This window comes from Selaginella moellendorffii, unplaced genomic scaffold (genome assembly GCF_000143415.4).
Source record: "Selaginella moellendorffii unplaced genomic scaffold, v1.0 SELMOscaffold_274, whole genome shotgun sequence".
Classification (NCBI taxonomy): Eukaryota; Viridiplantae; Streptophyta; class Lycopodiopsida; order Selaginellales; family Selaginellaceae; genus Selaginella; species Selaginella moellendorffii.
In genome coordinates this window covers 1-12,612 of record NW_003314532.1, presented here as the reverse complement: position 1 = coordinate 12,612, position 12,612 = coordinate 1, and the positions used below count along the sequence as shown (strand labels likewise).

The 12,612-nt window shown below is 41.9% G+C and overlaps 1 protein-coding gene across 3 annotated transcripts; it reads left to right on the top strand.

Moving 5' to 3' along the window:
• Positions 1–7,651: 7,651 nt before the first annotated feature.
• On the top strand, positions 7,652–8,515 carry LOC112343884. Of its 3 annotated transcripts, none has more exons than XM_024667971.1 (3): positions 7,652–7,875; positions 7,930–8,074; positions 8,157–8,515. In XM_024667971.1, exons 1-3 carry the CDS (start codon positions 7,805–7,807, stop codon positions 8,163–8,165), a joined length of 225 nt encoding a protein of 74 aa, XP_024523739.1. In that variant the 5' UTR covers positions 7,652–7,804; the 3' UTR covers positions 8,166–8,515. The 3 variants fall into 3 exon arrangements, with proteins under 3 accessions (XP_024523739.1, XP_024523738.1, XP_024523737.1); XM_024667970.1 differs by having other exon boundaries at positions 8,136–8,515; XM_024667969.1 differs by having other exon boundaries at positions 7,930–8,515.
• Positions 8,516–12,612: the final 4,097 nt, after the last annotated feature.

The window sequence follows — 12,612 nt, the reverse complement described above, 5'->3', positions numbered from 1 at the left end:
TGGGTACCGTATTTCTCGTGAGGGTTTGCAAGTTGATCCTAACAAACTTATGGCTGTTCTAAAGTTCCCTACTCCGAAGTGTGTGAATGATATGCAGCGCTTTTTGGGTAAGGTGCAGTATCTTGGTCTTTTTGTGGATCATCTTTCTGATCACACTACACCATTGCGAGCGTTGTTGAAGTCATCAACGTCATCTTTTATCTGGTCTCTGGATTGTGAGCAAGCATTCATGGATCTCAAAGAACTATTGACGACTCCTCCGGTTTTGGCATATCCTGACTACACTCGACCTTTTATTTTGCGCGTGGATGCTTCTAACATTGGTCTTGGAGGTGTGTTGATGCAAGAGAGCTCGAGTGTGCCGGGTCAGTGCCATCCTATTGCATACATAAGCCGTACATTACAACCAGTAGAGATGAACTACTCCACGATGGAGAAGAAGTGTTTAGCAGCAGTCTGGGGTTTCGAGAAACTTCATGCCTATCTACATGGTTCTCGGACGTTACTTGAAGGTGACCATGCTGCTGTTACTTCATTATTGAAGCGGAAAAACCTGGTTGGTCGTACGGCTCGATGGGCTTTGAAGTTTCAGATATATGATTTCGATGTTGTTCATCGCCCAGGGAGTTCTATGGCTGATGCTGATACCCTTTCTCGAGCTCCTCTTCCTTCGCCACTCACTTCTCATATTTCTGACAAACCTGTTGTTCCAGCATCTGTGGATTTTCTAGATGAGGATTCTGTGCTGTCGGCGGTTGCTGTCCTTGACGTTCAGTGTCCACAAGGTGCAGAGCAAGATCTACCTTCTCTTGATGAGGTTCGCGAGGCTCAAAAGATTGAGCCGTGGATTCAGAGGCTTCGAGATGGGTTTGAGAATCCTGCATCCCTTGCTGATGACTTTCCTTTCCGGCATTTACATTCTCAATATTGCCTTGACGATGGCCTTCTTTATTTTGTGGGGACGAATCCTGATGATCATTTACGGCTGGTGGTGCCTTTGGTATTTATTCCATGGTTTTTCCATGCCTACCATGATTCTTCTGTTCTAGGTGGGCATATGGGACACCGTCGTGTTACCGAGAAGTTGCGCAGGTCTTTCTATTGGCCGGAGATGCAACGTGATATTATCCAGTATGTGCGTAGCTGCGTTTGGTGCCAAGCTTGTAATACTCCCCCTCGTGCTGCAGAAGGACGGTTGGAGTCAATTGCGGTTTCCCGTCCATTTGAGTTAATGGTGTTCGATCTTATGGGACCTTTTCCATGGTTGACTGCTGGCAATGAGTATATTATTATTGCTTTTGACTACTTGACTCGTTGGGTGGAAGTTGGTGCTCTTGCTAGCGCCTCTGCAATTGCTGTTGGATACTTCCTCCTCAATCGAGTGGTGTTCCAGCATTCTTGTCCAAAGCGGATTCTTTCGGATAATAGTCCCGCATTTATGGCTGAGGCATTTCATGTTTTGACGTCTTGGTTGGGGATATGCCACACTTTCACAAGTGCTTATCATCCACAATTAGACGGTCTGGTGGAACGGCTTGTTCGGACATTCAAAGGGATGATTGCGAAGTATGTGAACTTTCAGCATTCGGATTGGGATGGTTATTTGCTGTCTCTTCGGTATGCATATGTTACAGGGGTGCAGAGTTCTATTGGTGCTTCACCATATAAACTCCTATATGATCATGATCCAATATTACCAATGGAGTTGGGTTTACCTTCGCAATTGCCACATGCTACCGATGCTAGATCATGGGATCAGTATTTGACGAGCATTCTTCCACTTGTCCGAGCAGAGTCTGCCGAACACTTAAGCCGCATACAAGTGGGACAACAACGGCGCTACAACTCCCATCATTGTCCACCTGCGGAGTACAAAGTGGATGATTTGGTGTTAGTCCGTTTTCCCCATCTTACGGTACGTGGTTTATCTAAGGGGCTTCTTGTGCAATGGAAAGGACCGTATTGAGTGTTGCGACAAATTGGACCACAAGTTTATGAGGTTCAGCATGATGTTCAGCAGGCCGATCCTCCAGAGATTGTGCATGTGCAGCGGCTAAAAAGCTTCGTACAAAGGGATTAGGAGGAGTTAATACCACCTACAGATCCACCGATGCCTCCTCCTGACATTCCTTCGGATCCCGGCCCATCTTCAAGAGAACCCTGATGGTCTTCCATTATCCTGAGAGGAGGGGATGATGTGAGGGCCAAGTGTACGGTTACGATGCCGTATACTAATATTAGTGTAGTGGGATTTTGGTAGCCGTCGGATTGGTTTCAATCTGGACCACTCGCTCCTGTATATAAGCTAGGTTTTTTGGGCCAATTAATATGCACATTTCTGTATTCCCTTTCCATATTCCAAGCACTATTCCAAGCACTCACAGATGTACATTTTCTCAAACACTTCTAATGTAGTGTGAATAGCTAGATAGATTTACTTATGTATATTTTTAAATGTAAAACTAAACACATAATTGAAATTCTATTATTCTTTAGTAAACTATGAAAGTTAGAGGCATCATTACAGTTCAGGTCTGCCAGGGAACTCAGATCTTCATGGTGGACAGATCTTGTGGAGAATTCAAGTTTCTCAAGCCCGACATTAAAGTTCCCGAGAGAGATATGTTAGAAGTTCTTTTCCTCGTTTCTTGGGGAAAATCTTGCCAACCTTGAAGCTATCCTCTCTCAGAACAAATCTATTATGTGAAATAAATTTAAACCTTATGTAACTTTTTATTTATCTCCTTAATTACAACTTAGTTTCCTAAATATGATTTCTAAAAGATTTACATCTTACTATTTCATTTGATTTGCTCTTGGCTTAAGAAGAATGATCAATTCAAGCCCTCTAATCCCTGAAACCCCAAAGAAAAATGGACCTGCAAAAGATCACAACCATCATTGAGATGTGTCCGAGATGGAATGTGTGCCTCACAATGTGCAACATGACTTATATTTTTATGAACATTATAATGTGATTATATTCAGAATAGAGTTTTAATTATTGGTAATACATGAAAATCACTTTTATATGTTGTAGTTATCCAGTTATTTAGATTAGTAAAATATGTAAAGGTTAGATAGGTGCTAGAAAATATTTGGCACATAAATCCTCACACCAGATTACTGCAACATATCCCAGAATAATTGCATTTAAATTCTCAATATCTGCAATCTAAAATTTTAGAGGGGAAAATGTCATAATTGCAATTTGTAAAGGAAAATTGCATTTGAGACTCGCACAAATGAGCACAAAAGAGCTAACAAGGCAAGTTTCTTATGCTCAAGTCTAATAGTCATTTTGCTGGTGTTTATATTACAAAACAAACAAATAAAAACATCAATTTTCTCTACATAATTCATTAATGAAGCTAAGAACTATTATTTCCCTCAAAAAGGCTTGGAAGAACCAAATTGAAGCACCAGCTGCTGGTTGGTTTTATTTTTTTCTAGCAGCAAGGTTTTTTTTCTCTAGAGACAAATTGATCTTGAATCCCAGATTTTCCTACAGACACAATCAAGGCTATGTAAGGAATGCTGTGTAAGGGATTAGAGCATTGACTGTGGCACTAGATTCAACCAAGAGTATGGTTCTTAGCCACAAACACTTCAATGATGGCATGGATTATTATCATAGCAAGGTCTATCACTGACTTAAAGGTATACAGCCATTTCTCCAAATGATCTTTACCACCTGTTGGATTTAGTTGCATGAGAATCCTCTAAGAACATTAAGAGCCTAAGTGCTAACATAAGTATCAAATTTGGACAAGCTGAGAGTTCCTTGTAGGAGGCTACAGAAAGAAACTTCAAACCATTACCATATCAAGAGCAATGGCTTCACTTTCACTCAATGTTTCCCAAACCCCTTTTATGAAATTTAATGGATAAGCACCTGTCTTTAGAAACATTGAAAGCTAAATCACATCCCCAATAAATCAAAACCTACTTTAATTTCCTAATAATGGGTAAACCAAAATAATCATACTCTTTCCAAACAAATATACTCTTTACTTGTAAATTCAGTCATTGTTCTTCTCCTTGGTGGGGCACTTCTTTCTCTAAATACACACAAACTTTACACTATAATTAAAAATTGCTTTATGCTTGAATGAAAGTGGGCTTTTATTCCATGCATAAACTCAATACAATTTCTGCAAATGAGAAATATAAAAGAGTTACTTCTAATTAATAATTATTAGTATATTCTGTTTTCTTATTTATTATAAAAGGTATTAGAGTTATTTTTATGCTCTTAATATGTTTTAAACTTATCAGCACTAAACATTATTCATAAAACTACTCTCTCCATTACTCATATAAAGTTTTACAACTATACTATAAACTATTTAAACCTTTCATTTAAACAATTATTTTAATATCTAAAGGAGTCACTAAAAATTGTGATTAAAATAATTCAATATTCTTTTGGAATTTTTTCATATTTATTTTAATCTATATTTTCCAGTGGAGCTGGAATCTCAGCATCATCATACTCATAATATTAACATTAAATTATTAAAATTAAACATAATTTTCTAGTACAAATGTTGCTTATAGTAGACACAATAAAAAGAATACTTTAACATTAAAATCAAATAAGTACTGACTAAAATGATATATTTCATAACTTAAAATAGAAAAGTTGAATAGCTCCAGCTATTCTAATTTGTAAATTAATTTTATTTTTCAAATAAACTTATGATACTTATTACACATTCATCAATGAATCTAATCACATTGAATTGTATAATATCTAAATTATATTATGTTTAGCTATGTATGTTATCAATATGAATATGTTAAAAATTAATTACAACTCTTTGAAATTACTAAATCATCAGAAATAAACACGATGCTCCCAATGTAGTTGGGACTTTTGCTAGTACTCCCTTATTTAAAAGTGCTATTGGCATATGGCATTTTTTATTCCATTCTAAGAATATTGAATTTTACTTAAGGATGCTCCTAATCAGACAGATTAGATTTGTTACTCTCCAAATGGAGGGTTACAATTCTTACATGTGGCAAAGAGGTGGTGACGATTGAAATCGTTGTAATCTTTTAGGGTAGATTGTGGGGGGCAGATTGTGAAAGTGCTTTTATTCTTGAGGAATAGTGCAATGTTCTTGTTCTATTCATGATCTATGGCTATAGCATATTTAGTATAAATGCTGGCAGGGACAGAGCACCAGTGTTCCTGGAAAGGGTGATGGAGTGACGTGGGAGGTGAAGCAACTGGCAGAGGAGGAGCTACAGGGATGTTGGTGGAGTTGCTGTTGGCAAAGGTAGCAAAGAGTCATCGCTAGAGGAGGTGAGGTGTGGCCTAATGAAGGACGTGGGCAGAATGAACTGTGGCTCCAAGCTTGTTATGCAGTCACCAACATCCCGTTCTTTCCAGATTTTTTGTAGCCAACAGCAAAGGCAAGATCAATGAAGAAAGCCCATGCAAGCCTCTGTAATGGACGTGAGAATTATTTTATTGGATGCCTCTGGTGGAACAAAAGAGAGTCTCTGCCAAAGGAGGAGCTTTCCCGATCCCTTCTCTCTCTCTCTCTCTTTCACACACACACACACACACCTCGATATCTTCTATTCTTACAGCACTCCCTATTTTCCTTTCTCTATGCTGATGGAGTGTCAGTTGCTCATATTATCAGGGATTTATACAGCTTAATGGCTGTGTCCTTCCATTGTCTGCAGTGATTGGAGCTTTGGAAGCTTGGTGAAGTCTTTGACATCCAAGTTAAGGCTCTCGCAAGTTTCACATGAACTTAAAACATTTCCTTGTTTTTCAGTCGGAGGAAGTCTTGCAAGTGTTGGCACTGGATTAAAGCAAGAGACCACTGTTGCTACTTTGGTCACTGCTCATGCTGTGAAGGATCTCCCAATTTCCGTGCAAACTCCCTCACACACCCTCACTCCTCTTGCCCAGAATCCCCTCAAAATCCTTCAGCTTCCCGGCCGTTGCAAACATATGCTACTGCAGCAATCTGTGGTGAGATTCAAGCCGTGGTGTGGAAAGCACCACTCAGGTAAAATCAAAAAGCTTTCTACCAAAATGATTTTTGATGGACTGTGACTGCTCATGAATTACTTGAAGCCAGGGTTTTATTCAAAGCTACTTTTTGGCATTTTGAATAATTATGACTGTTTAATTAAGCATAACCCTTGAACCTTTAACCCTGCAAGAGAAAATATTTGATGGCGATTTGATGCATATTCAGGTTTTCAGGGCTATTACTGATATACATGGATTAAGGGTTTTCATTCAAGCAACTTGCAGGTTCTTTGAATTCCTTTAATTTTTAGGCTGCTTAAGGAAATTGTCGGCCCAGCCACTGCCGGCAACAGACTTTTCAAATGACACTAATTTGTATTAAAGCTTAACATTTTCTCTGCCAAAAAGTCATTTCAAATGGCTTTTTGGCAGCCGAAATAAAACACTGCTTAAAGCTGTTGGCCAGAAAATAGAAGATTTTGAAAGCTCGGGTTGATGAAGGTAAGCACTGCCTTGGTAAGAAGGCCTTCTTCATATATTCTATGTATAACAAGAACAAGCATGAGGATTAGAGCAATGTTCAATTCTTTGGACGGGGTTGTACCTTGGCTTGTTTATCTTATCCACGAATTTGTTTTTAATTAGAAAATTGAGCTTCATCTTGATGGTGAGCATGTCAAGAAAGCTTTAATAGCATGCTTTATAAGTTTTTTGAGAAGAAAATACTAACAAATTGTACCTTGTACTTGGTGAAGAGAAATTTTGGTTATATTTGCAGCAAACCAGAAGAGAAAGATAGTGGCAAACACCTTTTCCACATTTACTTCCTCTCGCTCACTGTACAGACAGTGTACAGCCTCGATTGGTGATGGCAAATCCAACATGGGACGAATTGGCTGTATCCCATCAAAGGTTGTAGCATTTTCATGCCATCACTTGGATGGCTCTTATCAACCATGGGAATTGATAGCTTAATCATAAGAAATTATGGAATGTTATTCACATGTTGAATTTGGTCTTCACAGGTATTTTGTTTTGGAGCAAACACTCTTTCCAGTAAAGTCCTTATCTTTTTATTGCTATCTATTTTGTAGGTACCACATTGATCCACATGTTGTAGCTCTACCACCTTTTCTGGGACATTTCCAACTTCTTGAGGATGTTCATTTGCTCTAGAGCAGCAAGCTTCCTTTGGTGTGTTATTTCTTTGAGGGCTGCAATGGATCCATTTTACCTCATGTACCAAAAAAAGCATTCCACCTAAGAGTGACATTGATTTTGCATTTCAAACTAAACTATGTGAGCTTCGATGGAGTATGCAGAAAAGTTGGACAGTGCTGGAGAGGGAATTGATTCTTCCTCAAGATCATTATGCCATCCCTGGTTGATCAGTTTCTCCTAATAATGTTAAGACTAATAATGTTAGATGGATTTATCTAGTTTCTAGTTTAATACATTTAAATTTTCTATATTATTATAAGAAAGTTTTGTTAAATTTGATAACATTCTTTGATACCATCACACTATGCTATAAGGGATACATGTTTGGCATCATCATATTAGAAAAATCCCCTCCTAAGACGTCCCTCAGGCTCTGGCCTTTTCTCCTGAGCATTTGCAATGAGCTGCAAGCAATTAACATTTCTAAATATATAGTGAGTAGTATATAGTTTTATATATACAACATGACAAGGGGATCACGAGCCGAATATTCTTTGCGCACCAAGTCCCGTTACGCGTTCGATTCCTGCGGGTGTCCCTTTCTGGGGTTTAATTTCTCTCTCTTGTTCTTGTTCGGGGTGGATGAGGATCGCTGGAGGCGAGAATGTGAAGCTCTTCGATGTCGCCAGGGTTGCGCTGGTGGAATCACGCGAGTAAGATCTGCCTGCATTGCGCGACGATATGTCGTTGTTTTCCTTTCCTTCCAGAGATCGTCAAGCTTCTAGGATCTGTGCGGCAGGCATCCTCGAGACGTTTCGTTTAGCTCAAAGTCGTGGAGAGATCGTCGTTGGAATCTGGGGCATGCAAAGCTCCAGGGATGATCACGCAAAGACGAGCACCTCCTTCGATCAGGTAAAGCTTTCCTCCCTTTGTTCCTGGTCACGTAGTGAGCTTTTGCCATGCTTCCTCATAGAGTTTTTGTTCGGCCGAGCAGAAAGCTTGACGATGGATCGGTGCATCTAGTACTGGAGGCAGTCCAAAGGTATGTTTGGGTCGCTCGCTTTCTTCATTGACACGCGGCCGAGGAAGGCAGGTGGTCTTTCCAGGAAAAAATAGAGCTGGAAAGCGAGCTCGAGCAACCTCTCGAGGGCGAGAGGTAAGTATGAGGTCGCTACAACTTGAGGCCCTGCCACGACTCGAGGGCCACAAAGAACCTCTGCCAACCGAAGTAGACCCCCTCTATGATGAGAGCAGTCAGGTCCCTGGGCTCGTGGTCATCCTCGCGAGCACTCTCGAAGCACTTGAGGTAGACATCCCGGTCTACAAACTCGTGCTGGCGGCCAGCGCCAGCAGCGAACAAGACATTGGGGAACACAGCCACGCTGCGAAGCAAGTAGGCCAGCATCATCCTCCCGCATCGCCCATTCCCATCCACAAACGGATGGATGCACTCAAACTTGTAGAAGAAGTCCGAGGCCAGCACCAGGAGCTGCTCCACCGTCTTGCAGCTCCTTGTCGTCGCCTCCTCCTCAAAGAGCCGCTCCACATCCGCGTTAGTCTTGCTCACCAACTTGGACAACTTGGGCCGGATTGCCCAGGCATCCGCGTAGAAGTGCTGCCTTCCGCTGCTCGTGATCGTCATTGCAACCTCGCTGCCGGAACGAAACAAGCCTGCGATCTCCGGCCTGCTCGGCTCCATAAGAAGCTCGTGTGACTGCCTGAGCTTGTAGTTGTTGACGCTGGGAGCCTCCTCGGCCTTCTCCTCCTGGAGCCACCATGCGTTGAATGCTCGGGACAGGCAGCGGACTTGTTCCAATCTCTCGTCTGGAGCCACCACTTCGTGGAGCTGCTCCAGGGCGTGGAGTGTTTGGTCCCGGGTATCAAAGCCTTCCAGCTCCAGCTTGTTCACCTGGAAGAGGAAGTCGGCCATAGCGTCGCGCTGCCCGTACACGTCCAGCGCCCATGCTTTGGCATCGCCGTCCAGGGCCTGGAACCTCTTCACGTACCCACAAATGGCGTCCACCATGCTGCTCGTCGCCGGGGCTCCGTCGCCATCGCACCTCCAGAAGGGCCTCTCCGCGTATCGCCCCATCTATATGCCCTAGCCTCAACCCAGAAGGGCCCCCTTTTATACAGCCAAGGTTTGAAAAGGGGTACATTTGAATTTCCCGGGCTTTGACACGCGGCACGCGATAATTGGCTGTCGGCGCAAGCTCATTCTTCAGGGCTTGGCGAGGCGACGGCGTGAGCGCGATGGCGATGGCGATGGCGATGGCGCTGGCGGGGTGAACGATTGATCCAGCGCCAGCGCAGGGTAGGCGCTTCGGTCGATCACAACGAAATTTCATAGTTTCTTGCTCTAGATCGCTCCCTGTTAGCTGGATCGGGCCGGCTCAGCGTCAGCGATCGATTTCTCCTCTCGCCCCGGGTGTGTAGCGCTCAGCTACCTTTTCTTGCTGCAGAGCTAGGATCCAAGAGCAACTCGCGGCCTGTGTAGGTATGGAGATCGATATTGCCATATTTCCAACGATTCCATGAAATGCACCTTCCTAGGGTCACAGGACTTGTGAATTTCTCTCGGCTGGTATCATGGATGGGCGGCGCGCGGCTCTGAATCTCGTCCGAAGTGCTGGTATGCATTTCGATCTCTCAACCTCGTATAGTGTTTGCTTATATTGCAGTGAGGAAACCAAGGGGAAAAGCTGGCAAGGAGAAGGAGCCAGAACCACTGCTTACACCGTCCAACCACGCAGGCTTCTGGTATGTCTTATGTCGCAGCTCTCTCCACGTACTTATCCAATCTACTCCAGGTTTGAGGCCTTCTGGGACACCCAAGCTATCAAAGTTGCTACGTCCCATGGCTTGGACGATCCTGCTCGATCCGCAGGGCTCTTGAGAGGTCTTGCCGTCATCAGGTCCTGGCCGGAGAGCTCACCCATCACGACCCTGCAGCTGTTACAACTGCACGAAGCTTTACAGCTGACACCGGTCTCGGCATTCCGCAGTTATGGTGCCATGTCCTCTGCTGGAAAGAGTTACGCACATCCCCGAGACATCCAGGTCAAGATGCGGAAGTTCCTGGACCGTCTCAATGCAAGCATCGCGGAGCACAGCAAGAGCAAGCTGAGCATCGCCAAATGGGCCTCCACGGTCGCAAGGCTCATCATCGACTTCGAGAAGATCCATCCGTTTGAAGATGGTAATGGGCGTGTTGGACGCCTGCTTGCGCTGCACCTGCTGCGTCGCATTTCAGCCTTCCCAGCGGCCTTCTTCACTGCAGCTGAGCACGGATCCCGGGACAGGTTCATCACTGCTTTCGAGGAGGATGACGAAGACGAGCTGGCAAAGATTCTACTCGGCAGCCTCCAGGGAACAGACGCTGCATGGAGAGAGTTCCTTAAATCGAAGCTCCAGTGATCTCGAACAGGAAGACAGGGGAAAGTTTGTCCTGGTATTTTTTTTCTTTTCTACTTCTTTACATGACTACGCTAGAACTTCTGCATTGTCCAATAAAAAGCTGTGAACCAAGACAACTCAAAAACTTTCCTTGAGCACAACTATCCATGGCATGCTCCAGTGAAAACTAGCAATGGATGCTTTCGTGAGGACAGATCCCCTTCGTTTACAGCTTTGCTATAAGATGGGGCTTACCTGACTAACGTGTCATGCATGAATATTTGCTGGACGAGCTCGTCTATGGAATCGCTCTCGCCTTTTCGCTGCCTGTCTGACAGTGGCTTACCAGCCTTGCCTTGCTCACCACTATCTCCGGAAATCCAAGTCTAAACGGGCCGCAGGTGACACATCTCAAACTTGGCTCCCTGCTCTTGAGGTTAGCCTTTATCGACTTACTAATGTTCGATCGACCTTCGCTCCAAGCCACTGTTCTCGCATCAGACCATCCAACATAGATAGAAAAGTCCTCCCATGCTCATCTCATGGCCATCTTGGAAACCTGGAAGTTGGCTCGGGCTTTTGGAGCCACCACGGAAGCTGTAAACTCTGGGTTGGGCTGGGGGCTACGTAAGCGTTGGTGACCAGCACCAGCACTTAGCACATGGTAAGCAGCACCAACCTTTTTGCTTGGAAACCACAGGCACAAACCCCGGTGGTGACGATCGTCCGGACTGGAATTGCCCTCCTTTCAATTGCGTAGTACTCCATCACGTAGAGAAGGGGGTAGTGATGGCTTATATCAATTGTTTTGTCCCTGAAGAAAAGACATAGACTCGATGATTGACGGGCATGGATTTCTTGGCAAGGAGCTCTAATATATCCTAACATGTGTCTCTTATAGCATATCAAAGAATGTTATCAAATTTAACAAAACTTTCTTAGACAGAAAATTAATAATATAGAAACTATAATTGTATTAAACTATAATTTTTAAATTAACATCCAGTGAAACTGAAACTCATATACTCATATGTTAAATGTAAAAGCCAATACTTATTCTAGGCACATGCTTAAGATCTAACAGCTGAGAACTAATTATAATTGCCTTAATACAATAGATTGCTCTATATTATTATTCTTATCTAATATTGTTTTTTTTTGCTATAAAAGAAATATGTTAAAATATATTTATAAGAAAACTAAATTTTATTTTTTATAGTAATTGCAATAGATGTTGTTGATTTATGTTTTATAATTTTTATATTAAGATATTTAACATATCACTTTAAAAAATTTAGTGTGTTTTTATTTGTTTTCATTTGAGGTGATTGGTATATATCTTTGATAAGTCCATTACAAATTATGATTATAATGTGGTGTATCAACTTACTTATAAATAAATAAATCTAACGTATGCTATGAGTGTCAAATGTCTTTAATTTTGTTAAACATTTCTTTGCTATTAATTATGGGTCATATTTTATTTTTATAAATTATTTTCTAATTAGAACTTATTCTTTTAGATATAAAGTTTAAAATTCTTAGATTTTGTACGCTCTAAGTTTTAACTATAAAAACAACTATATGATCTAGGAATGTTTCATGTTCTTACAACTTGGCTTGACTCGTGATTTATTAATAATATTATTAAATAAAGGTAGATGTTGGACACCAAATTTTTTAAAAGTATTTTAAATAAACTGTTAAAAATTTTATATTTAATATTAATATTTTAAATGGAGCTGGATTCTCTTGCTAGTGCTTATATATTTAAATGAATAAGCTAGTTTCATAATGTCAAATGCTAGGAACTAAGCATATGCCAAAATCTACTGGTTGAGATTAACAAGCCTTAAAAGAATTTGAAATGTCTTTTAGAGCAGGGAGGAAACTGTGGCAGTATCTAAGAAGAGCTATGAATATTCTTCAACACCTGAATTATGAAGTTTGAGATGTCTGTGTCACTCGTCTCACTGATGGCCAGTTGGGAGTCATGATCACTGCTGCTATTACCTCAGCAGCATTGGCTACCGGAATACCTTAGGTAATTTGGG